Below are 27906 nucleotides of genomic sequence, written 5' to 3' on the forward strand. Positions count from 1 at the left end.
TAAAAGACGCTAGCTAGATACGGGTCCTTAACAAACGGTGACTTGTTTCTTAAGTAAGTAAAAGAAGTTATATGCAATTGGACTGATCTAGGGCCCCACCTTGCTCCAGCAATGAAAAGCAAGTAGCGAAAAAGGATGAAATTAGATTATATCACAGCCAGGGACTTAAATGTTGGTTTTCATTGATTCAGATGTCAGGACCCAACATGTGTCCGTCACAAGAACAGGAAAAGGATACCATTTTCAACTGGCTTCATCTTATCTTCCAGATACCTAACCTTCGAACTTGCAAATAAAGCCTCCTCCCAAGGGCAACGTTGAGGGAAAGAAAAGATGAAAGCTGACTTTGAGCATTAGGGAGGAACAAAGAAAGGTTCAACGTTTTCCTGAGAATAAAGAAAATAGAGCACATTCTCTTGGTCTGCTTTTACAATTAAGGGTAATAGTGAGGCCAGATTTCCCCTGTGGGTGACGGAAGGTCATGTTTCAAGGATGCTGCATGACAACTCGAGGCAGCAGGCACCCTTCTGGCTTCGCTGGCCTGGGAAGGTGCTGCTTAACTGGGTTCTGGCCACAGGCCCGAAACGGCAAGCAGGTCAAGGCCACTTTTGTGCCCTTTTCACACTTGCTCCACATTCTCCTTCCCTCTCCTCCCCCCTTTTCACCTCCCCATTCACAGCTCATGATCTTCCCTCAGGTCCTTTCTGCGTAAGAAAAAAAAGGAAAAAGCACCACAACACACAAAATGAATGAACCTTAAGGCTGTGAGGGCTAATGAGTAGCCTCTTCTCAGGAATCCCTTCACAGAGGCTACAGGAAGAAGCCAGAGTCACATGCAGTAGGGAGAGAGAAAGAAAGATGTTTTACTCAGTAAGGCCTTCGGGGACCTGAGACTGCATCCTTTGGTGGCATCTATCCTGCATCCCCATGACACTGAGCAGAGTTTGCCGCTGCCCACAGCCACCCAGGGTACAGACAGGACTGGGTCAGAAGTAGGGTGAGCTATACAACACAGGGACGGCAACCCACCCAAGAGCAGGACTTCTGCTCTTTGTACTTGAAGAAGCATAAGTCTCCCTCAGTATAAAGTATATTTGGAGAAGGCGCCCTGAAATGAATGAATCACACTGCTGAAAAGGGGGTGGAGCTGTTGGGGAGGGGTGTCCTTGTGGTTGACCGCATTTTATTGGGTTTTTTATTGACTGCAGTTGTATTGAAAGAGACATGACTCAGACATACCATATCCGAAGCCACGTAAAGGTTTTAATGGGATTTCAATGTATGAGAATATCATGAACTATACACCATGAAATGTGAAAAGCTTTCCTATTAACTCCTGTCCTTTAAGAGCTGAGGAAGACGCTGACTTTTCTATGTCTCTCTCCTGTAAGGCTGCCGCTACTCACTGCTCAGGTACACACCCTGTTCCAGGTACAGAAGGCACTGCTTCTCTTAACTTGATTAATCAGCCACCTAGCCTTTGAGTTCCCATTGCCCTTGGCTTGTAAATATCCTTCAGCAATGTGTTTTCTTTTATTATTCTGCTTTGTGTGGGGTGGTTCACTTACAAATTGGTCTCCGCAAATAGGCTATCAGCTACTTGAGGGAAAGGATCACATAATAATAATAATAATAATAAAGAATAAGAATAACAAAAGCTATTATTCATGTTCTAGTTTTGAGGGGCAAGTACCCACCGAGATTATCCCAAGATTAGAAACTGAGGTTTAAAAAGGAAACATGCCCAAGCCCATGCTCTGTAACTGGAGCTAGTGGCGCCTCCATCTGCACCTATGTGTGTGGTCCTCGTGACTTCCTCTGGGCTGTCCTGGTTGCCTCTTCCAGGAGCAATTCATCCCGACTTATCTCATTTTGTATCCACCTGTGTGATTTAGGTACAACGCCCCAGAGGCAATGTATACTCGGTGCATCTTTATTAAATTAAACTGAATAAAACAACACTTTTCCACATCATTGTTTTTAGGGACAATCCAGGCAGGGCTTAGAGTGACATCACAAAGCAGAGAGATGTACCACTTAAAGTTACTATATGCAATAGTTTCTAACACACACAGTCCTTTTAGGCAATTCTGAGAGTTTTGAGCCCTCCTGATAAGACAATGAATGTCGTTCTGCCTTATTCACTTCTACCACTTTTTAAACACTAGCTCTGATATTATTTCCTTCTCACAGAAATTGGTACCACTGCCGATTTTTTTCCTTAGACTTTTAAAGAAAATGGATCCCTTGCTTTTCTCCGGGTATGCCAACTTGATGTGAAAAACGTGAGTTGGAATTTTCAGGCTTTCCTATGTTTCTCACAATAAGAAAGCAAAAAAGGTATAGGCCTCTCTGGTCACCTTTCAGTGAATGAATGAACAACAGTTTGTTCAGTCCCTACCATGTGGAAGGCATTCTTATGTGTTAGATCATTTCTTTTTTAAAAGTACCATTAAGGCGTAGATTTTTAAAAATTAATTCTCTTTTTAGAGAAGAGAAAAATGTAGTTCAGAGAGGGTAACTGACTTCCCCAATGTTACCCAGTCGGGATTTTACCCAGGTCTGCTTTATGCAACGCCTGTATTTTCTTTCTCCTGTATCACAGACTAATTGTCACACTCAGAGTCTTCTTTGGCTCATGCGTGAGTCACTTTCTTGGCTTATCGACAGTAGGTTGGGATCAAAAAAACCAAACGTTGACATCTTCACAAAGTTTAAAGGAAGGGACCACCGTCTGCTATAACAAAGCAAAAGAAACAGAGAGGCCCATTATATGAACTCGTCTGTCTAGACAGATGACTAAACAGGGGTCCCTCCAGGGTTAGACTTGAATTTCCTCTGTTCAGCCTGTTGGATATTTAGCAATAAAAAAAAAGAAAAAAAAAGAAAAGAAAAGAAATTGCTTAAAGGCTGTAGTACTAATCCAACTCCCCCTACACTACCCAGAGAGTAGTTTAAAAGTCATTTCGGTGCAGCCTGCATGTGTTAAAAGTTTCAAGCAGAAATCGGATTGAAACAAGGAGAGTCCTAAAAATACTTGTGTTGTCTGGCTAAGGACCCAAGAACACAGGCCTAACTGTCCCTTTATAACTCCAATGACAGCAGCTTGAACTCACAGAGGGAACAGCGTCTAATCCGGGTGTCCCCGCAGGACTATCCATGGCAAGAATGGGTCAGAGTTGGGCGTCTCCACTTTCACACGGGCTGGCAAGTGGCTTTTCTCCAGCCTCTCACATGCCTTAGGGGCTCTGAACTTTTTCCTCGCTTATCTTATAAAAATGCTACTGAGAGTCAAGAGAAAGTCAGTATCCTTTCATCAAGGCTGAGAGAAAGAAACAGAGGCTGGTGATGATGGGATTTTTCTTAAAGTCCGTTAATACTGCTAGGCTTCGTGTACAAAAAGTTCCCCCAGGTAGGCAGTGGGGAGTTGGCTAACAGGCCATGTGGCTCCACGGAGAAACTGGGAACATAACAATTGACTATGACCTCTCTCATTTCCCACAAAGTCCTTAGCAATATGCAAAGCACTATCTCTGTGATGCCCATATTTGCAAAATTCATTCCCTCCCTCATTTCACAAATATTTATTGGGGGCCTCAATCTGCACCATTTCTTCATCCCGGGGCTGCCAAAAAATGGATACAAGTAGACACGTTGGTCAGTGTTGCTCAAGCAGTAGTTCTCCGTCATCAGAAGTGTCTGGACGCTGATGGGAACCACTTTGAGCACCTCTTGTCATTGCAGAAGTGAAATGTGACTTGTGTTCATCTATTGTTATTGGTATATATTGAATATTACAATTTTAATACAGTTTTCCTTTCTCAAAGTGGGTGTACATTTTTGGGGGGCACCCTCTTTATATACTAGGGGTGCCCAAAAAAATGTATACACATGACTTGTATTCACCTTTTGCTATCGGTATATATTGAATATTACAATTTTAACACTTTTCCTTTCTTAAAATGTGTATACATTTTTGGGGCACCCTCTGCATATGGGAATAGGGTAGGACTGCCAGGAACTGAAGATGGAATTTCTTCGGGTTTCCGTAGGATTTTCTATTGCACACTCCAATGATTATCCAGTCTTGACAAAAGAATAGCTGTAAGGGTGCACCCTACTTCATCTAAGTTCAAATAAGAAGAAACCACATCCACCTCTCAGGTGGGGAATACAGAGGACATAGATGAGCTGGGCATGAAGCCTCTGCCTAATTCCAACCCAACACCAGCAGCCAGGCCCATGGGTCCAGCATCCAGGCCCTTGGGTTCTGCTGCCTGCCTTAACTTTCCAGAGGAGTGTAGGAGAGAAACACTGGATTAGAAAGAAGAAGAAAACAAAGACATCCGAACATATCTTTGTTTTTCCTTTTTCAGAAAAGAAGGATTTTCCAATAATATAGATACAAGTTACTCTCACTCCGTGGAGTCTCCTTGTCTGACGTCTCATCCTTTCACCCAAAACCTTATTTATGTTGAAGTTTAGCATCTTAAGGGAGTGTGATAGATAGAATGAGCTTTAGGGTCAGACAGGCCAAGTTCAAGTTCTGGCTCTGTTACTTATTAGCTGTGCGACTGTGGGGAAATTACATCTCTGTAAGCCTCAGTTTCCTTATCTATAACACAGAACAATGATAGTGTTACCTTATAGTGATACAACGGAGATTAGCACAGTGTCTAATATAAATAGTGAATAACAGACGGCCACCACTATCATTATTATTCATCTTATTATTTTTAAAGACAGATTCCATCCTCTTCATCTAGCAACACCCCCACCCAAATACAGACCTTTTCTTCGTGTAGAAATTCACTTCTATTCTAGCATGGGTAGTCAGACAGAAAATCAGTGTCAGCAAAAGCGATGTAAACCCCCAGAACAGAAGTTCTCGCCTCTGGCTGCACATTAGAATCACCCCGGGAGCTTTTTCAAACTAAAGATGCGAGCTCTTACCCCAGACCAGCAGAGTCTGCATTTCTAGAGGTGGCCCCCAGCATGAATGCATGTGAAATGTCCCCCAGAGGAGCTTCTATGCACCGTGAGGTTGAGAATCTCTGGGTTGGAGCTACCACACAGAGCCCACAGCCATGATGGTGAACACTTCTAACAAGAGACCCAAGTGCTTTAATACCTGATGCTTAGTCTTTGCCATGGTACCAATGTACCTAGTAGGTTAGCTGTTCTTGGTGCTTCATCTGCTTAGTTTCTGAAAAACAGTCTCTCCTTAAAATTACACTCCAGTAAACAATGCTTGAAGCCACAGTGGCCCTATTCCCCCAGGGATCTGTCCTCTTACTCTCATCCATATGGATAACGGAGGAGGAAAGTAGCAGCCTTGGGAAAAGAAGCAACACAGCCCAGGAAAATAAAGAAGCAACCCCCGCTATGGATACGAATACATACAAGTCAGATCCACTTTGCTCCATCAGAACAAAGATACAATCCAACTGAATATTAGAAAAATATGGTCTGACCATTTCGATTTCAGAAGGATCCAAAACCAATTTAGACTCCAGCCGGTGGACCAAGTTCACAGTCAGCAGAACAGCTCCAACAGTTGCATCATACACACAACGGGGCAATTCAGAAATACAGATGTCCAGCCATGAGCAAGACAATGCTTTCATTTCTTTCTGCTCTTTCCCACCACTGACCCCAAGAGCAGGATGGGAAAGCTGAGTATCTGCTGCTACTAAGAATAGGCTGTGGGCATTATTATGAACTTGTAAGCACCAAACTACGCTCAGGGGCGGTCAGGGCAAATGGATGGCTGTCACTGTTTTGAGAGTTACGCAGGAGATGCGCCATGACAGAGCGTTACTCTCCAGTTTGCTCACCCGCTGTAGCAGGAAGGAGCAGAGTCCAAGCAGTGTCCTGGTAGGTCAATGTCAGGAGACCCAGGTTCAGGTTAGATGGGATTCCAGGGAAGGACATGCATGGTGCATGATGTTTAAATCAGTACGTTGGCATGGGACTCACACAGAGAGATAAGAAATAGGAAAGCCATGCTGCCTCCAGCAAACAGGGAAGCACTACAGACTTACACTCTCATGGCAACTTAGCCTGGATGCTCACTGTGGAAAACAGCTACCAGCTCCAGCTGGGCATGCCAGGACTGTGGTGGCAAAATGAGACCTAAGGCTAAGGGATGTCCCTACATGTTGTGGAGGTGAGTCTGTGTTCCAGAGTTTCCCTGACATACATACATTTCATATGACACGTCAGGACTTGCTTCAGAAACCTAGCACTACCCAGCGTGCCTTTTACACCAGATAAATTTGTCTCAGTTGGAGCAAGTGATGTATAGAAATGGAGGAGAATGACATTTATGTCTGTCTTAATAAAGTCAACCTACTAATTATTCAGTAAATATGCATTATAAAGCTCCTTATAATTCTATAGGTAAAGCAACAGTGTGGATTCAATCATTCATATCCACAATACAGTCGTCCCCTCTTATCTGTGGAAAATATGTTCCAAGACCTACAGTGGATGCCTGAAACCATGGATAGTATCAACTTCTATACATACTGTTTTTTCCCATCCATACATGCCTATGATAACCTTTATAAATTAGGCACAGTAAAGGAGCAACAACAATATCTGGTGATAGAATAAAATAATTATAACAATAGACTGTAAAAGTTATGTGAATGCGGTCTCTCTCTCTCTCTCTCTCTCTCTCTCTCTCTCTCTCTCTCTCTTTCTTACTCTCTCTCTCTTTTTTTCTCTCTCTCTCTCAAAATAGCTTACTGTACTATACTCATCGTTCCACTTAAAGGCAGCACTTTACAGCTTCTCTTTGGCATATCCTAATTGCCAGCATCACTACCCTTGCGCTTTGGAGCCATTTTGAAGTAAAATAAGGGTGAGTTGAACACAGGCACTGAAATTCCATGACAGTTGCGCTGATAACCCAGATGGTTACTGAGTGACAAGCAGGTAGGGGCCATCTACAGAGTGGAGATGCTGGACAACGGGGTAATTCACACCACGGGCACAACAGAGTGGGACATCAAGACATCACGTTACTCAGAACGGCACGCAATGTAAAGCTTATGCATTGTTTATTTCTGGAATTTTCCATTTCCTATTTTTGGACCATGGTCGAGTGTGAGTAACTAAAACCTCGACAGATGAAACTGTGGTTAAGGGGGGACTCCTGTATAGAACGTTCTGAGCATGGGCGAACCCTTTCTTTCTTCCCCGGCCCCTCCCCCTACACTGTGGTAGACTGTCATATTTGTTCGGAATGTTGTTTGTCCCTCTTCCCTGGACCCAGCAACACAAGGCCCCCTCCTTGTGCCCCCTTCCTGTGCTAGTGACTTCAGGCTTGGCCACTGGAATGCAGGTGGGCTAACTGCCACATCTCATGGTGCGACCACCAGGCAAGAGGCTATTCCCTCAGCCTGGGTCCTGGAATGAAGCTGTCACGGAGCGGGGCCACAGCCAACCCCCAAATCCAGACACTATGAGTGAGAGATCAATCTTTGTGAAATGCCACTGGGATGAAGGAAAAAGCTCTAGATAATGGCCTTGACCTTATACAATAACACCATATTCTACAGGGTCCTTATACCTCAGAACATCATGCTATAAAATGGGTTTTATATGTGACAGGTCACATCTGTCTTCTGAGTGTATCCGCTCTGAATAACTCATACTCAGTACAACAATTGTGCCCTCTTCTCCAGCCTCAGTATTTCAAAGTGTGTCTCCTGCAGGAATCCATCAATTTTTCCAAAGGCCACACTAAGCGCTTCTGTCGTTGCGTGGTTCATTAAGATGGTAGTCACGCAAGCTCATGGAGGAAGAAAACAACATTTCTCCTCCCAGGAAACCTAAGCAGCTTCCTATTGCTGCTTGATGCCAGCCAAACTATAATTTTAAAGGTCGTCTTTCAAAGAGCAAATATCACCTCCTCCGAGAAGGCTTTCTTGATTTCTCTAGACCAAGATAAGCAATTCTTCTTCTGACCTCTTGAACCCCTTCCTTACAATCAACCACACAGTGTTGGCTTCTTGGTTTTGTTTAGCTGGTTTGGTCTGCCTGGCTTCCTCACTAATTGCAGGCTCCTGAAGGCAGGGTCTCTGCTCTATTCCTCCATCTGTGGGCAGACTTAGCATAGCACCTGGATCACGGTACTGTAGACGCTAATAGATAGTTCTCGTACAGATGGAGGAAGGAATCAAATCAACATCCCAGTGGAAAGCCTTCATCTTTAAAACTTAAACATTAGAAAGCAAACCCTGGTCCAACAGAAATGCTTTCTAACTGATAAGAGACATAGTTGTACAAATTCCTTGGCTGGCAACCTCATTTCAAAGTGTAGGCAAAGGCACTAGACAGAGCTGGACAGATCCAAAGACCTTCCTAAGCCCGACTCTCTACTTCACACAGGGAAAGGTAGTTTGTCATTCTCCCAGGCCAATGAGTGGTCACCTATGAGCTTAATGCCATGTGCTGTGTAGGCACGAACTCCAACAGCTGTCATTCCACACTTGTCAGCACAAGGCAGGAGACCCAAGAGGTTATTTTCATACACACAAGGGTGCAAAGATAGCTTCTTTCCAGAAAGAACGGGAATGAGTTGCCAATCACTCAGGAGTATTAATGAAAGACAATCAAAACCAAACAAAACAAAACACACCATAGTCTATATACATAACCCACTGTAACTGGCCGATCCAATTATTTGCTAAAGCAAAAGCTCAGGACAAGGGAGGTCTGTTTGAAATTCTTGGTATAGTACAGTTTCACCTAGAAACAGGTTGCAAAGCGCCACTCAAGTGCATTACAAACACCTCCTACAAGGGTTTTTGCTCCTGCCTTGGTCATCCTGTACAGGAACCCGTTGGCTAAAACTACCCTTTTCTCTATTTTTGTCGGAGTAAAACCCCAGAATTCACAATGGCTTACAAGGCCTTACGTGACCTGCCTATGATGGTCTTTCTAATCTCATCTCCCAGGACACTTCTGATAATCCTCGAACATGTCAGGAACAGCACCAGCTGTCCTGTCTGCCAGAAATGCTCTCCTCCAGATAGCCCCAGGCTGTTCTCTGCCCTCCTTCAAGTCTCTGCTTAAAGGCCACCCTCTTAATGAACCTTTCCATGCCAGTTTATTTAAAACTGCAATTCACCTCCCACCCCCTAACCCTCTCTACTTTTCTCCCCTGCCACATGGATGGAGTTCTACCATCCTTCATCTTTTTAACTAATTGTCTATCTTCCTCCTCCAGAATGTGAAGCTCCCCAAGAGCAAAGTTTTTTGCTGTTTTAGTCACTGATGGTATCACCAGGATCCAGATTGGTGCCTGACACACAGCAGATACTCAATAAATACTGTTGAACGAACAAATCTATCGTAAGAATGTCTTCTCTTTAGCTTTGTATGCCCATGATCTCTCTGCATGCATTTGACATCTCTCTTAAAAATCTGTATTTGTAGTTAATGAAGGCTTGTTGGGAAGCGGACTTAATGCCACCAGTCATTCTTTTCATTGTCCAACAGCCACGTGGGCTGCTAAGTCATAGAGTAAGAGGCATGGATATTTCTCCAACAGTTTGATGCCCCAAAACACTGCAGCAGTTATAGAATATCCACCCTGTATGGTTGGTTCAGAAGAGTGCATGATTCCAAAATGCCATCAGAATAACAGGAGATGTAGGGTCGCGCAAAGAAAATACCACATAATTTATCATTAACTTTTCCCTTGAATAGCTAGGTCAGATTTTCACCTACTATAAATCTCTGGTTGAGAAAAAAAATACTGTTTGGAAAGAGAAAGCTGCAGTTCTTCGAAGCGGAGTTTGGCTGAGATAGGAGAGTTTACATTCCATTGTTGGCTAGAGCCTTACTCCATGGAATGTCCCAGAACAGGATTCAGGCCATGGAGAGGTCTGCAGCGCTTTGACCAAACACAACCTCAGGGAATGAAACCTTCTGCATTGACATACATTATAAAATACGTGTCACTTAGACATGAAACGTGAGGTTTGAAAATCCCCTTCTCACTCCACCATTGCCCCATTGAAGACACTCAGAGCAGGAATTCGGCCCCGGGAGTAAACTCCCAACCCGACTCAGTCTCCATATAATGCATTTACTTCCTTGCGCACTCACTGTCCCCTCTGTGGTGAACAGTGAGCAGGGGACATGTGTGATGGATGTGACTGACAAGTCCACTGGATTTGGGAAAATGCGCAGTGCAGGGTGACAACTGGGCTGCCTGTGGGTACCACACTCGCAGGGCCAGCCGATCACACAGAGGGTCCACTGGACCTGAGTCCTTCCGCCCTGGAGGACGATGAGGAAACAGACCTGCATGAGCAGAGTGTCCACTGCCTGGGGCAGCAGCAAACTCTAGTGACACAGGAAGTACCTGCAGTGCCACCTATGTAAATGTGCAGATTCCTTGCTCCCCCCTCCCTAGAGAGTCCACCTCTGCAGGTCTGAAATAGGCCAGGGAATCTGCTTTTGATAACACCTCAGGACATACAAATGCAAGCCACACTTTAAGAAGCACCATCTTTAAATCTTAACCAAGATACTGGCGGGTTGGGGGGGGGGTGCGGGAAGGTGGCAGGGGAACAAAACAAAACACCCTGAATTTGCCTTCCATTTGTTCATGGACAGACCATCGCTGTTGTTTATCTACTGGATTCTTGTATCTTACTAGGAAAAGCTTCAGGCAGGCTAAGCTCATCCTAACCACTATTTGTGGGGGATAATGAATTTTAACACAGAAAATGATGTCGCAGCCATATGGCCTGTGAGGAGCAAGAACTAGTGCGTCCTCCAGCGGGGTTTATTCAAAGCTGATGAAGCCTCAGAGCGGCCAGTGCAATCCTCAGGGTCAGAACACGCAGCTATCAACGGCACCCAGGTGAGAGAGCCAGTGAGAAAAGCAAGAGGCGCCACAGGCCCCGAGCTCCCTCCAACCACTCCCAACATCTCCTTGGAATGAGAGGCGGTTCATACAAGGTGACAGGGATGGCCCTCGAGCTGCTTGGCACAGGCCAGCCTCCACTTAACGAGTGTTCAGAATCACACTCGGCACGGAGAAATTCACCCTGACCCTGGATGCTTGCCGCCTGGCATCTGCTCACTTACATTTTTACTCAATTACTATTTCTAAGAACAGAGACAAAAAAAAAAATAAAAAAAAATGCAGAGCCCCACTGCTCAGCAGTCTTGCAAGGAAGGTCTGAGAGGGGTCCGCAGGGTTTCCCCACAGGACTGGAAGCCTGTGCAAAAGCCTCTCCACCCCCTGTGGAATCTAGGTGCAGCTTCCACCTAGGGGACGTCCCCTTCCACGCCCTCTGGGACACTCCGGACTTTCCCAGACTCGCTCGCTGGGAGCAGTGTGGGTTTCCAGGGTTTTTTCACCAAAGAAAGAGGGAAGCTTGCAGCAAGGAAATGACCCAAAGTAACCCCAAGTTGAGAAGGAGCGTCTGAGAAGCAAAACCACACAAAGACCCAGGGTAGGCCTTTCCATTAGTTTACTATGGGAGGAAAAGGTGAAAAGGAAATGAATTCAAAGTAGTAGGTAAGAAAATTATAAAATTAAGGGATTCCAAAGGGAGAGCAAAAGGAAGGCCAAACAAAGTTTGGGGTCTCTGCAGTACGGTGGAGAGCTTCAAGGCCAGACCCGAATTCAGATTTTGGCTCTGCCACCAGCTAGCTCAAAGAGCGAGGACGAGGTATTTACCTGTCCAAGCCACAGTTTCCTGAAAAATGGGGATCACCACCCTGACCCTTGCCCACCAACCAACACGGAGAGCAGTAAGATGATGTGTCTTAAGTACCAGGAACACAGGGGCTGTTCAACAAATGTTTTCCTTCTCTCTGTCCCTTCCTTTGTCTTTTCCGAAAAGCTAGTGGGGAAAAACATCAGACAATTAACTCCTTGATTAAGACAGTGAAACAAAACACACAATTTAGAGAATGAATACAACATATACAGAGAATTTCAAAAGCATGGATGAAAAACCTTCCGTTCTTTTTATTCACATGGCAGCTTCTAGCCACTGTGAGGGTTTCTACCCTAACACATATGTATAGTCTCAATAAAATCAGTTCTTTCTGAGGAAACCCCCGCTTAGGCCACTGTGAATTTTATGCCTTGATTCCTAAGAAGCAAGATTCGGCAGATAAATCGCAGAGCCAGTGAATCAGACATCTTAAGGGTCAGCAAAGCATTTCTTTTGTCCCTATCTGGGAACTTTGCCCACGTTTAGAATCAATATATTATCATCCAAACCTTCTCAGGACCTTGAACATGCAAAGCGGACCAAGGCCATCACTGCAAGTCCAACCCCTCTCTTCCTGAGCCTGGGCCAGGAGCGACTTGGGCCGCTGAGTTCTTGAGTGGCAATATCCGTGAAGTGCTAGTCTTCACTGTGGTCTCATTGCCCCGCACACAGTAGGCACTCAATAAAAGCCAGCTGAATGGACTCACGTTCCAAATTAATCCATCAGAAAGGAGTGAGACCACTGGCTTCAGTGCCCCCCAGCCTGACACATGGCACTGGCTCTGAGGGTCAGGGCTATGTGGCTTGAGCAAGTGGCAAGTTCCCAGGTCCAGTGAGCTGGAGTCTCAACCCACGACAACGCATTTTTTTCTAATGTAACCCAGAAATGATAGCATGAGGGTCACAAATAAGGGCACCGGCACAAGTCTCCCACAGACCTCTCTCTGGAATTTTAAAGGAGAAAAAAAAAAAAAAAATATATATATATATATATATCTCCTGATTAATTGAGCAACTATGTGCCAGAAATAAAAACATAGATATAAATAAGATACTTTAAAAAAAAAAAACAAAAAAAAAGGACCCTGATGTTCTGACCATACTGTTCAACCCTCCAGAGTGTATCCTCCATGGAGGTCAGGAGGTCAATGTGTCCAACCATACTGTAATCCCTGGAACACATCTCAGGTACCCCACAATCCATCCTTTCAGATACTGCAATCAAGTCATCATATGACTTCAAAGCTATTCATGAGTGCTTCTCACAGAAACGCTGACTAAAACATTGGGGGCACCTTCGTGACTAGTGGTCAGCAACAAGGCTGCATTTCAGAATTCTACGTGGCCGCCGCCGAGTTCCCCACAGGAGACAAACACTAAAGATAAACTGGACATCACTACGTCAAACGAGGTATAAAGCAGACAAATGTACTCACCAAGGTACCCACAGAGCACCTGGGATTGTCTGGAGCACCAGCTGCCCACTGAGCCAGAGGGTGTTGTAACAACTGGGCAGACAGCTAGGAGTTTTAAAAAGCACAGTCATTAGCTATTTGACTGACGAGATGCCTTCCACAGAGCTATACAAAGATTCATCGCAGAAGAGGGACCCACCGAACGCACTTTTCATTCCCCCAGAAACATAAGGCCTCTGCTAGTCAGGGCCAGGGGATAAGACCCTAAACATCTACGGGAGATTCTGGATTCTGGTCCCAGATGTTTTGTCATGCCTTAACCAGCAGTCAGCCTCCTGAATTCAGTTCTCCCTTGAACATGCTCGCGTGTTAAAATAACAATGTACAATTTATATACCGAAATGTTCAAATAAATAGTTTGACTTCTATTAACGATGAATAGCAAAGGCCTCGACCTCCTTTGACAAAAGACAGCCTACCTATTAAGAATAAAATGCTGTTTTTCATTTCGTTGGCCTAGATTTCAGTTGTGTGTTTTTTTAAACCACCTGTCATCATTTCTCACCCACACATGAAAACTCCTTCTCGAATGAGTCAAAAATACAAGTGTACGTTGGTTTGGTGCTGCTTAGCTAGAGTTGAGGTATCTGGGGCTCCTTGGGATGGCTTAAACATATCTTCCGTGATAGTTATTACATCCTAAAATTTTGAACTTTCCTTTCTTTAAAGTAACAGCAACTAGATCTTACATGTTGCCCGTGATATTCTTATTAAAAATACACCAAAAATTGAGGAGGACACACTGCTAAGTGTTCAAAGGCTATTCTATCTGTGTCAGAGTCAATGATAAGTGTAGGATTTCTGCACAAGAAGAGATAGAACTGAAACGTCTGGTCTGTCAGGGTTTCTTGGGAACCTTGGCACAGTCCCTTAATTTTCCCAGGCCTGGTTCTACAAAGATGAAGTAGACATAATGCCACCCCTGAGAGTTCTTAGAAGATTGAAATGAGAGAATACATGTAAAAGAGACTGACAAATAAAAGGAAATCAAGTGATGCGATAATCTGAGTTACCCATTTGACCGATGAATCTCTAGCTGCCTTCTAGGCCTGGCATGAATATGCTTCTCTCCTTGCACCTTACACAGATTTAAAATCTAGGCACTTTTCATCTGCTGAGGTCATATTTTCTAGAAGTAGTACTGTCGCTATTCAGGCCTGACACGAAAATTTCTTTCGACAAAAGACAGCGGCCTTATGGCGTCCTCTCTCCTTGTTTCCTAGCTTTGTGCCTTTTATCTCTCAATTTTAAAATCGATAGGGAAGACTTTTTCCATCCCCTGTAACTGACTGTCGCCAACATGCAGCCCACTAACAAGATCCCAGCGATATCTTTTCACACGTGTGAGGATTACGCCCCCCAGTTGGAACCCTCTGTCACTGAGATGTGGACTCTGAATGGCCCACATGTATGGAAGGGCCCACACCCGGGGTTCTGGGACATGCTGCTATCATGTTGCCACCATATGCTGTTACCAACTGACATCCTCTCACACATGTTTTCACCAATAAGCAACCACGTTGTTTATTTTGAGAGCCTTCTCCCCAGCCTTACAGGGAGAAAATTCCCTCAGATAACCAGTCGGCAAAGACAGGAAGCCACACCGGGCATGAACGGTTTGTCACAAGATTAGCAAGTCAAACAAAGTCTTCTCACACACATCTGACCTCTAAAAGGAGATGCTGAAAGTTATCTTCAATAAAAACCTCCAAGATTATTGCCAGAGAAGGCAGAGTGGTAGGCAGCGTAAGTCACTTGGTTGGTAACACTTCATCCTCAAACTCTATAGGGCCTTCTGCGTTTCTTGGGGGGGATTGAACTACTTTCCCTGGGAAACAGCACCTTCTTCAGGCCACTGGATGCTGTGGTGCAAACCAGGGCCAATTCTATCAACGGGATCCAGATCCTTGAAATTGTCCCAGGTCACCCAGGTCAAAGCACGTCTGTGCAGGAACAAGGCCAAGTAACTACTGTCATTTGCAATTTCCAACCAGCGGTCCTCAAGTGTGCACCTCTGATTTCCTTTCACTCTGCTATAAAGTTGCAGTATTTACATCCTTTCTTTCCTTTCTTTTTTTTGTTTGCATGTTGTTTGTTTTTAAGCCAGGCCAAAGGACAGGATGCCTAGGAGCTGATCCAGCGTCTCAGAAGTTAAAACCATAAATGGGGTGGAAATCTAACTGATGCTAATAGTGATTATTTAGGTCAAAGAGAGCAAGTATTAGTTCTTTGAAAACATGTATATATTCTGCAATCTGTATGATTAAAGTGGTCTTGCGGTATGGATACACTTTTTCAGGTCAGTGGAGCTTGGGGTATATGTGAAATGCTTTTTAAAATGTAAAAACCTAAGGGGGAAAATGTGAGCCATTAATTGCTTGAGAGAAATAATACTTTCTGGAAGTACTGGGGCACTCACTAATTCATCATGGGGGACTATGGTTCACCTAAATCCTAAGATAGAAACAGTCCTGGAATTAAAAAGTTGCAGGGGTAATTTACAAAATAACTAAAAGACAAAGTTAACTACACAAGTGTTGGGGTTCATTTCAGCCTGTGATGACACTGCTAAGAAATAAAGTAACAGCCACAAAAATGCACAGTGCTTCCAGGATGTGTTTATGAACTACCTGCCTAAGCATCACCTGGCCATCTTCTCAAGAGGCAGGTCTCTGGAGCCCACCTTAAGGCAATTGAATAAACTGGAAAGAGGGGAGGGGACAAAGGTTTGAGAATCTGCATTTATAATATGCACTACAGGTCATTCGTCTGCTTGGTAAAAATTGAGACCCCCTGGTGTAGGCCCTTGTGACTTCTAGGTGAGAAAGGCCTCTTACTAATTCTCATTTGACCTCAAAATAGTCCAACCAGGTGGATCAAGAAAAAATTATCCCCTCACAAGGATGGTAAGTAATTTGTGCTGAGTAAGTAGTGGTTTTATGTTGTGTGCAAGTGTCTACATGACAGAGATAGAGCCCTTCTTGCTGCAATAATATCTTAAGCAGAATTAAATGTCATTAAAAGTGCTCACAAAACTCCATGTCAAATTAAATTCCTGCCCCACCCCTCCCAAACCCTCCGCACAGACATCTCTCTTGTGATTATATAGCAATTCCATAAGTGGGTACTATCATTTCTTCCCAACACTACGCTGCAATGAATTTTTACTCCACTTAGAGAATTCCCAGCAAATATTACTGAGAAAGGGCAAACTTCTGATCCTGAATGTATAATGACTCGGGTTCAGTGTGGCTCAAGACCCTCCTTCTAGAATCTGAGCGCTGGTGCCAAAGAATTAATGAAGTTAGACATGACTCTATACACATAGTTTCCTTATTGATGGTGATATGTTCTGACAGTGGAATTCTTCTGAAATCTCTCTCTCTCTCAGACAAACTAGCACCAGTTGCCTCATTCTGTGGAGGGGAAAAGCATGAGATGAGGGGGTGACACAGTGGCTGTTCAGGATTTAGTTCATAGATGTGACCAGTGATTTCCTTTAACACACTTACCCTACGGCTTATTCCTATGAGCAGATACAAGTGACCGACTGAATTGCTATTCAAATCAACAGACGCTTCTAAGGGTGGTGACAACCGCTGCTTCAGAACCTGAGGTGACAGCCATCATTCAGCTTTGGTTCTGCCTGGCTGCTTTGGGGTACAAAGCCCTCACTCTGGCACACCCCCACCTCTGTTCTCCCCTTAACTTCCAAAGCCCCCAGTGCCAAGCTATGAGATTGCATGCAAAACATGTCCCCACAGAACGCCCTGACAGACCTCCAACGGGGCAGTGGCTTTACCAGACATCCATCTTCCCCAAACAAATGTCCTCAGTCTGTGATCATTTATAATTCTCCTTCTAAAGTAGAATCAGAATAAGTCATTCACCTTTTTGGGCTCTTCTCTGCCAGCAACTTAATTCTAACAGTTTACGATAAAGAAATACAACTTCAATGCGTATTGCCATTAAGATGTGAAAGCAGAAGTGAAAATGAGATTAAGTCAATGGATAGGAGAAATACATGACAGAATAAGAATAAAACTCAAAATGGAAAGCATGACAGTTACTGCTACGCATGGGCTAGGAGAATGATCCCTAATGCATTTGGTCTAAGAAGCGGCGAATTTACAATACTGAAATGAATCCAAGGCTTAAAAACTAAGTTATAGTTCCCAGAAAAATTCCCAGTTATGTTTTGGCAACAATAAAAAAGTGCAGTGCTCTTAAAAGGCCTGTCTTCTCTTTTGGATGGTGTTTCCTCAGAGATTTGCAAAGACCCGTGGACTTGTGGTCCTTTCAGTGTCTTTCTCGAAAACAAGCACTGCATTTCTCGTTCACGAGATGAAGTAACAAATAAGGATGCTGAAGTTATGGATGAGCCGTTATTTGTGAACCAGCTTGTGAAGACAGATGTGGTATCTGTCGGTGTGCTGTGGGGTAAAGTCACAACGTTTTTCTTTTTCTTTCCTAAGACTGGAACGAGGTTACAGTATTTCCTGAAACAAAATAATGTAGTCTTATTCTCCAACAGCCATTCCATGACTCTTCCTTCAGAAACGGGTCTCTTCTGCAGCAATGGCCTGCTTTGTAATGCCGAACAGGCAGAGAGCAAGGAAGGTTTGAAGGAAGAGTTGGCCTGACAGCCAACAGCTGGAAATGCATGCCAACTATTTTCAGAAGGTTTGGGCTTCTCAATATCCAGAAAGCTTTTTCCATTTGCCTTAAGTTCCTCAAGTCATGGTGGCTCAAAGGACAGGGAAGCCCCACATTTCTGACTTACCCGGCAGGAGCAAATCAAGGTGGTCACTTAAGAGAATGAAGGAAGGGTCCTAGTCCACGCAGAATAGTTTTCTCAGTACCGTGAGGCTGTGTCTCCATCTAACAGATGCTAAATCCGGTAAACTCCTCCTAGACAGTGATGTTTCCTCACAGCAGTGAAGTGACTTTCCTGGGTGGCTCCATGAAAGCCAGGACGCTACCTCACCCAAGGCCTAGTGTGGCCTCTCCTCCCTGCCATCACCTGCCACGGTTGTCATTGCCTCCTCAAACCCTTTGCGGTGACTGCGGACCGTCTTCACCCCTTCCTCTCATCCATCTTCCTCTTCGAGACTTCTAATCCTTAATGTCATTTCGCTGCTAAAATCTGTTTTTAAATGAAGGACCTGACAGGTCAGAAACTGCTGTGACTGGTGCTTGGTTGTGGAAGTGAAATGAGGTCTACCCTCGTCTAACCGCAGCGGCCTGACCTGCCTCACGTTCTCTCCAATGTCCTGGCTTCCTTCTCAACAGAGACCATCACCAGGGGAGGTGAGGGCCGGGGATGAGGGGCGGCACCAGGCTCTGAAGCACATCACACAGACGCACCCTCTGCTTATGAGTCTTGGAGCAACATCCCCTCATCCCTGTGTTGGATTACAGATTGTATGGCCCAGAAAGACGAAGACATGATGGCTATGTGGCTCTTATGCATCGTCAGAGAGATCAGCTGAAATAATTTACCCACTTTGCCCCCTAAAAAGGTATATACCTTTGCAACAACTGGTAACCTCTTGGGATGCCCCCCCTCGCCCCCCCCCAAAAAAAAAGCAAAACTGGAAATGAACGCATAGCAAGACGCTGGCTGGGAGTAATACATGATGTGGGCTTCCCGCTTTGAGTCCCAGAGGTGGAGATTTTCAGAGGCCAGCTCTTCACATTTACTACATGGAAGAGTTTCCTGAGGGCAGGTCTCATGCCTCCATTTCATTTTATTTTCAATGTGCTTCTCGGACAGACCCTATGATGTGCACACGGGCTTTCGTTTCACAAACATGTATGTGATTTCACTGCTGTTCCATATTTTTCATATTTTAATATCTCTAAAATCCCAGGTCTTGTTTATCCCCAGTGGCATGTTATAATTCACTAGCAGCGATATCTCTTTCTTGGGGGCATATAAAATAACGGTGCATCTTAACAGCAATGGTGTTTGAGATTCAATGCATAACAGCTGCTGTGCAAAGCAGGCCTACTAAGTGCCGGAAGCAGCTCAGCTACAGGTATTTCTTGGCTCACGTCATCCTCAATCCTTTACAACCCTAGGATTGAACCCTAGGGAGCAGGTGTTCTCTTCTTCATCTTTACAAGTGGAGAACCTGAGGTCGGGCTAAGTGAAACGGCTTCAACCTGGCCACAAAGCCATGAATGGCAGAGCCAAGATTTGAATTCAGCAGGAAGCAACTTAAATGTCAACGAGGCATTTTAATAACTTGCACTGAGAGAGCCAAGTTGCTAACCAAAACAAGACCACATTTTAACAACTGCCACAGGCCTGGAGTCGGACTTCTTCTCTCTGATGCCATCGCTTCCCGTTCAGCCTCTGAGATTCCTTTTTCTTTACTCTCCTTCTTTGACTCAATGGGTCCTTCTGGCTCCACAGTCTGTGCTCACTGCACGACACCATCTTGCGTTCCAAAAATCAAAGAATTCTCCAAAAGAGACAAGGTGGATCCCCTATCAATCAAATTTATGAAAACTTTTGGGAAGAAAATGATTACAGTTAAACACCAAGACCAAGAGACTTGATGAATCCCAATTTTTAAGTCAACCAAGTGCAGAGATAAAAGGCAAATGTGTTAGAGGCAAGAAAAAAAGACCCAGCTTTGGATGCAAGGCTTCAGAGATATTTCCTGTTATAGAGAAAGACTCTAGAGCTGATGGATGTAATTTCTAGGAAGAGAGGACAGTCATGACTTTCATGAAGATGCGACATCACTTTGCAAAAGGGCAAGAAAGTCATGCTCTCCATTTCCTGGTCTCTACTTTAGGGCCTCTATTATTTGTGGTACCTAAACGCCTTACTTTCAAGAAGACATCACTGATCGAAATAGCTATACCCATGTCCTCATATATCACAGGGGAAATACTAGTGTGGACCTCACAGGGTTGTTTGTGAGGATTAAATAAGTATATACATGTAAAATATTTCAAACTATGCTTGGCACATAGTAGGTACCCAATGAAGGTTGGCTTTCGTCATCATCATCATTACCACCATTTTCATTATTGTCAATAAAACTGGAAACAGGAAATGTGTGGTTATGAGAAGCCTCGTGTTGCCTTCAGCATAATGATATGATCGGTCAGACACGTTTTCCCTGATAACGATGGTGAGTCGCTTTCCTTTCTACACATCTCCTGGTCCTGATGCTTTGAACGCATAGATCCTTCTCTGGGTGGCTCAGTCTCATTCGCTAAAGGGAAATGCTCATTCATTTATTAAGCATTTACCAAGCAGATACGATGTGCCAGTTTCTGTTAGAACACGGATAAGGCAGAGCTGACTCCTGTTCTCAGGCAGTTTACAAGCCAATGAAGACAGGTCAGAATGCCGCTCAATTCTACAGCAGCAAAAGGAAAGAGGCTGAGATGCAGATGAATATGTGTGTTGTGAGAGTGCAAAAGAAGATCTAATTCAATATGACTAGGAAAATCAAAGAAAGTTTCAGAAGGAGGTGGCATCTGATTAAACCTTGAAGGATGGATGTTCAAAAGTGTTAAAAGATGGACCTCCAAGTGGAAGAAACAGCATAAACAGAGGGCCAAAGGCATGAAAATAAATGACTCATTTGGTGAAGGCAGAGAGGTTGGTGTGGAGGTGTCATGCAAAGATTCAGGGAGAGGTACGGCTGAGCAAGGAGGCGGGGCCAGACCCTGAAAATTCCTGGACATTATCTAAGAATTCTGAACTCTTACCTAAGAAGGCTAAATTCTCAAGGCCTTCTTAGAGGAACACTAGACAGTGCTAGACGTGGTGGATTACTAGCCCTGCCAGTCTGTTCCCAGACCCGCAAGTGGCAAAAGTTACCAAAGGAACAATCCCAGTGTGCAAGGAAAATAGATCCACTGAGTGGAAGCTACAAAGAAAAGAATGAGATGGCGGTCCCCAGACATCCCAGGCTAGCAAGAGTGGTTTCTGAAGCATCCGTTTTTGAATCATACTTTAATATCTCTAAAATATCTCTTTTTAATATCACTTATAGTCAATGGCATGCTAGAGTTAATTATCAGTGACGCTTCTTTCTTAGTGGCACCTAAAATAATGGGAGACCTTACAATTAATGGTGTTTGAGATGCAATAAATAACGGCTGCTGTGCAAAGCAGGCCTGCTGAGTGCCAGAAGCAGAGCTGGTGCTTCTGCAGACCCATTCTCCTCCATCTTTCACAACCCTCGGAAGCGGTATCATCTTCATCTTTACAAGGGAAGAAACTGAGGCCTGGTTCAGCAACGTTAACTGCCACCCATGCAGATGTTCCAGAATAGTGAAGAACAAGAAGGCATTCAGAGATTGTGGGGGAGAGGTCTAAGGGGTGTTTTATGCAGTGTCCAGGCCACCAAGCCAACCCAGGAAGCAAGGGGCTGGTCACCCTGCAGTGCAGTTCAACACCCACTTCCGGATATCAGAAGTTAGAAAAGAAGCAAAACAAAGGACAACAGCAAAAAAAAACACCATTTCTGGTTGCAGCTTGATGAAGACCGCTGGAATTCCTCCTGAACAATTGAGAGAAACAAGCTTTTCAGTCTAAACAAACCCCCATCAAAAAATTCCTGGCATGTTATTTAACTTAAAATACCTGGAGAACACTGAATTCCTAGGTTAAAAAAAAAAAAAAAAAAAAAAAAAAAAAAAAGATCTCTTTAAAGAATATTGAAAAACAAAAACACACCATATGGTTTCAAAATGACAATGGAAACGTTTGTTTATCTCGGCCAGAGGCACATTTCATCAAGCTGTTCAGAATCTGAAAAATGGAATCCACCCCCCAGCAGAAGGGCTGCGTAAGGAGAGCAAGCACATCTGGCAAATCCAAGTCCTTTCTCCAGGATCCCTTAGCTACGGAAATGCTACATCAAGATAGCTGGAAGGGCTCTTTCCAGACTCTTCCATCAGTCTCTTTGCTCACCTTACTACTGAATCGACAAAGCTGGTGGCAGTGGTGGGACCAGAGTCCCACCTCACTGGTCTGCCTGCACATCTCTCTCTCCCAGGGCCAAGTCCCTCCACTCTATTTTCCTTAATCTTCTAAAAATGCAGCCTGAAGTGTGTTGTCATCTCTGGGCGAAGGCCTAGGAGTCAGTGACCTCCTCAGTTCTAACCCAGATTTGACATGGGATCAACAGTGAGTCATTAGCCCTTTTTTTACATCTCCATTTCTTCTAGGAAAAATGATCTGTCATTGTTTCATATCTTTATATGAAAGAATCCGGGACTAAGTTACATCACCAGGGAGAAGTCAGTTCAAAAAGTGCAGCTCCTGGAGTCGACCCTAGGGGTCGCTGTGGAGACACAGAGGGCTCCTGGTCCCTCTGGGAGGGCAAGTGGTCCCCACCTGCCTCTCCAGCTTCAGAAAGCCCAGCCTCCATGGGGGTGGGACGTCCTCAAGACAGGCTCCCCGCAGGCTGGCCTCACTTGGCAACAAAGACTGCCCAACTGCTTCAGTTATAAACAGTATATTTCTTTGAGGGTTTTTCCTAGTCCTTGAAAAGTAAAAGAAAGGAGAGGAAATCCTGACAGAGAATGTGGCCTAGGTTACACGTAACCACAATTAGGTGCTAGAGTTAGTACAAGCCATGATGCAATAAAAGGGCAGGAATTAAACTGGGTCTGTTGCGTATTAATAACTCAATCACTGTGGAAGTCAAGAGGTTCCCCGTTCGTCTTTGATCTCCCTCTCTCTCTTTCTCTCTCGGTTTCTCTTTCTCACACACCCACACACAGAATCTTAAAAAAATCAAATTCTTGAACATCAAGCAAAATACTAGCCGTTGCTGGAACTGCTAGGTTCCAGCAACGGCTAATATTTTCTTTCATTGGGCAATTGGCCAATAGTCCAGCAATTCTTAAGCAGAAAGAAGTACCCCTGAACAGAATCTCAAGTCACATTCCCCCCAAAGACAGTGCTATTGATATTCATTCTACATTCTACGATTTCACTTGGAAAATGACAGAGGAAATCGAAAAGGACATGGTTTGGTATTAAATGTTTAACATTCATGTGAAGCAACGACAAAGGAAACCTCACCGTGATGTTTCAGGCTGTGTATTTTAGTTTATCTAATTCAGTACGATAGAATAAACCAACACGATTATTTACTTTCTTCGGTTGCCTAGCTTAGAGAGTCCACTCCTCATCAACATGAACTGCTTATTTTCTTTGCAAAGAAAAACCAAGATAATTCCTCGCTTCTGATTCTCTTTGTTCTGACTAACATTCCGTTGCTGCTGACAGAAGTTACTGATGGGTGGGGCCACCTTACTTAGGCTCAATGAATGGGACATTTGGATGCCTCTAATTGACGTGCTTTCAGATCATCATAGTAAAGTACACACTGTATAGAGAGGTCCAATTCATACTCTCAATTAATTAAGATAACTTTCTGATTATCTTTCTGTTCAATGCTATTTTAATGTCCTTTTGATCACAAAGGTATTTTATTGTTAGGTGATGAGTTTTGAAATACTATGCCTAGCAGAATTCAGTAACCCCAAATAAATACCAGGGTCAACAGGGCATCTCAACATGGGTATTACTGACATTCTAGGCTGGATAATTCTTTGATGGGGGCGGAGAGGCGGGGCCCTACTCTGTGCATTCTAGGATGGTTAGCAGTATCCCCGGTCCCCACTCACTAAATGCTGGTAGCATCCCTGCACTCCCAGACAGGACTACCAGAAACCTCCCAGGGCATTCCCCGGGGGTGGGGGCAGGGCGTGTGTGAAACCACCACACAGAGAACCACTACGAGTGCCCAATTTGTTGCAACAAAAAAGGCAGAGGAAAGAGAGAAAATGAAACTTTTCGTCTCTTCCTTTTCTCGATTGTCCAAGCCGCTACAGATGTTAATGGTCAATCATTTGGCATCTTACTCTAGTGGAGGGAATTACTCTTTCTAAATTTCTAAAGTCCTTGTGCAGTATCTTTTAAATAGATGTGCCTTGAAATATCACATGGATTGTCAAAAGGAATAGAAATCCACCAATTCCCACTGGGCAAACTATCCGTAAACCTTAGCATAACTTCACTTTGAGCCTTAAACTAACAGCATGTGAAAAGATCAATATGAATAAACTCAAAACTCATCAAACCTCTTCTTTAAATGTTGACACAGTATTATTTATATCCCATAAATACCTTTCTTGACTAAAATTCATCCTAGGAGATTGGCAATGGGCCAATTCTATTCATATTTACTGTATTTATATAGTACGCTGGGCCAAGGATAATATTTAAGACAAAATATGCCTGAAGGCATATACAATATCTCTTATATTTTTACTTTTAAATCTCCACAGTGCTAAAAAATATTTAGTCTGAACTGTAGAAAATGTCCCATAAAGGCCTATCAGCAATATGTAATGATATATAACTCATTGACTATAATTAGAGCATTTCTGCAATATTTGAGCTGCAGTCACTCCCTGAACGCCAGTAACTTGGTGGTCAAAAAAATGAACCAATGATCTTTCCCATGCCTTCATTTCTGAGGCTTATGCCCCTCACCGGACTCACTACAAGAAATGACAGGCATACTCCCTCCCCATAGCCACTGCAAAGTCCTCAAGAGGGAAAGCGGGAGTACAAGCCAATGCTGTACTTTCTAATTTGCACTTTAAAAATACGGCAGGGTGATTTTTCTCTTTTCTTCCTTTTATTTATTTGTATCTGGGGGGAAGGATTTCCTATATTCCAGAATGACTAGAAAGTGCTGGAAAATCAGTTAACCTACTTTCTATCGAAGTATCCACAGTCCTTGCACAGCGGGGTCAAATCTGCTGTTGATACGGCTTTGTGCTCCTTCTAAAGCTCCATACCCAATACAGTCTTGAAGAAGCCGTATTCTTTGCATGAACACGGATGTATATATTTTATATATTGGACTTATTAGAAGTTTTCATTTATCTGGGGGTGGGATGGGGAAGAGAATCCACACACTGATCTTAGGTGCCGTCCTCTGAAATCCTAACACGCTGAACATGTTTCCAGCTTGGTAATGGCCATGAACCCGGGTTTGACCATCTCAGCCCTTTAGACTAAAATATGCTTGAAAGAACAAAGAAGGAATGCCCTCTTCGGTAACTTGCTCTCTCCCTAGCTACCTAATGATGAAACCAGACCTCCTGTCTGTTCAGAAGTTCTGGCCATTCATTAGCTCTTTTGCAGGTAAACACTGAAGGAGTGACTTGTTCGGTTCCCCCGTCACACACTTGCCTGTCTACTCAAATACCAGTAAAATAGTTTGCACTTGCTAGAGAAAGCAAACTGACTCAACCCCACTTGGTCTCAACGGTTTTGTAATGACAATGAACTTTCTTGCCTAATGTATCCTTGGCTCCACCCCAGGTAAAAAGCTTTACTTCCCGCGGGGAATAACCTGGGTGGAGTGTATTTATCACCACTGTGGTAGACGGTGCTATAATTACAATAATAAAAGCGTCCTGCTTGCCAGGATCTCCTGCATCTGCTCTGCTCTTGAACTTGAAGAGGAGAAGCTGCAGCAAAAGGTAGCTAGGAAGACTGGGGTCAGCTACTACCTGGGCTGACGTGCTGAGACCATGAAGTAGGAGACACGCAAGCCACACAGCTGCAACTTGCAGAACTAAAAATAAGTATTAAAAAAGAAAAGCTCTACCCTACAATTAGAGCCTGTAGGATAAAATTATCGAGATGGCCATGTTATCTATTTAGGCAAGATAGAGACTCTGTGAAGGCAGTGAGCAAGTATATAAGGCATGGAAAGGGGAGGAGAGATAGGGGCGACCAATGAAAAGTTTACAACTTGGGGTTTGGACTCGCAAATGTTGAAGCTTTTTTTTCTTCTTCTTCCTGGTATTTAACCCTCTCAGGTATCACTGGATGCTTCTTTCCTTTTTTTTTTTTTTTTTTTAAGAACTTGGAAATAATTCTAAGCTAACTGTCCTCTTCCATCCCTCCCCCTACCCCAGCTCCTCAATAAATCATTTCATTCCTTTCGCTGCTGTTTGCCAACTGGTTCTGAGGACGCTGCCCTCGCAGAAGCCAGTTTTGTTTTTGTTTTTTGTTCATGTGTTTGTTTGTTTGTTTTCGTTTGTTTTGTTTTTAACCGGCTGTCTTCTACTCTGTGGTTTAGGAATGCACCGAAGCAACTGCAGGATGACAGGGCTCAAGGGGGGGAAAAGACAAACGCAGGAGAAAAATGATCTGCTGCACCGGCCAGTTTAAGGAGGCAGGTTTGAGTGAATTCTGAAAAATACCGTGAACTCAAACCCCTTGACACATCGTCAGAAACGAAGTTGTCCTTTCCAGGTGAAATCAAAAGAGGACGTGGTTACAAGAGCTGGCCTGTGGGGAATGTAAACACCCATCTGGGGCAGTAGATTCAAGAATTGGGGGTCTGGAGGTAGGTTATTCGAGGGGGTCTCTCCAAATCGGGTTGTCTTGGCGATGCTGACATTTTTCGGGGAGTTCAAGACAATAGAGAAGGCTGGGGGAACCAGCTGATAGGTCGGCCCGGCAAGGGGCGCCTTCCGGAGAGGCTAGTTTTGAGCCACTTTTTTTTAACCCTTCGTGCCCCAGCTGGGCTGGGTCCACGCCAGTCCGGGCCAAGAAAACAAACCCACCAAGATTTCCCAGTTGAACTCAGACCCAGGGAGCGCCTCTCCGGTGACAGAGAAGGGCTGACTTCTAGCTGGTGGCCGATCAAAGAATTTCAGGCGATTGAAAAAAAGAGAATAACGCCTTAGAAAGGACAGAGGCGTTGGGGGGAAGGGAGAAATGGAGCAAATACAGTGGCAAGGCAACGTTTTCAAGCCTAATGTTCTCAAGCACACAAGTGGAAAGGAGGTGGGTGGGACGAGGGACAGGAGAAGGGAAAGAGGGAGCGGGGACGCGGAGAGGGAAGGGCGGTCCCTGGAGTGGTGGCCGTTTGGAGAGCCTAGGGCAGCGCTAAGCCTGGGGCAATGGAAGCGTAAAACAGTACTTACTTTCCGAGGGGTAGAAGGGCGGCATGTCTATCTTGTAAACTTCCTTGGCGTAATACTCCTCGTCGCTCCGCTCGCGTTCGCAGGCGGCCGCCCTCCGGCTGGCCTTCTCCTTGAGCAAATCCCTGGTGCTGTTGTAGATGGAAATCACCTCCGGGGGGACGTCCTCGGGTTCGGGGTAGTCTTCTGGGGGGCTGGTGAGCTTCAGCTTGCTCAGGATCTGCCCGCGGATTGCCTCGATCCTCTTGCGCATGAACTGGTCCATATCGAGCGTGCTGCAGGTAGACAGGCAGAGCGCGGCGGTGACCAGATGCAGGAGCAGAAAGGCGCTCAGCACACAGTAGTGCATTTTTTTTTTTAAGATGGAAAAAGTTAAAAAAAAAAAAAAGTGGAAAAAAAAAGTACAAAAAAAAAAAAAAGAAACCAACCACTCTCAAAGTACAAATCAGGTAGTTTGTTTTTTTGTTTTTGGTTGTTTGTTGTTTTTTTTTAATGTGAAACTTTTGCAAACAATCGAGTCAATGTCCAATAGAAAAAGGTATCTTGCTCGAATTCCTTTAAAAAGAAAATGCCAGTAGTTCCCAAAGTGGAAATATTGAACACACGATGGGCAGGGGGAACCCTCACTTGGGGGAGTAAGAAAAAGGTTTCTTGGAGCGACGAGATGAGGGGGA

General features: G+C 44.3%; 1 protein-coding gene across 3 annotated transcripts in view; it reads right to left on the reverse strand.

The window, feature by feature from the left end:
- TGFB2 (transforming growth factor beta 2) overlaps positions 1 to 27688 on the reverse strand; it is a 74527-nt gene extending 46839 nt beyond the window's left edge. For 2 of the 3 annotated variants that reach the window (XM_019742637.3, XM_019742790.3), the window contains exons 1-2: positions 27236 to 27688; positions 13193 to 13276 (exon numbers count right to left, since the gene is read on the reverse strand). In XM_019742637.3, the coding sequence (XP_019598196.1) occupies positions 13193 to 13276; positions 27236 to 27581 (430 nt within the window). In that variant the 5' untranslated portion in view covers positions 27582 to 27688. The remainder of the gene's footprint in view (positions 1 to 13192; positions 13277 to 27235) is intronic. The other variant, XM_019742716.3, reaches the window with a different exon arrangement.
- Between the last annotated feature and the right edge of the window lie 218 nt (positions 27689 to 27906).

This window comes from Rhinolophus sinicus, chromosome 6 (genome assembly GCF_057876585.1).
Source record: "Rhinolophus sinicus isolate RSI-liver-muscle chromosome 6, RSI-T2T, whole genome shotgun sequence".
Taxonomy (NCBI): Eukaryota; Metazoa; Chordata; class Mammalia; order Chiroptera; family Rhinolophidae; genus Rhinolophus; species Rhinolophus sinicus.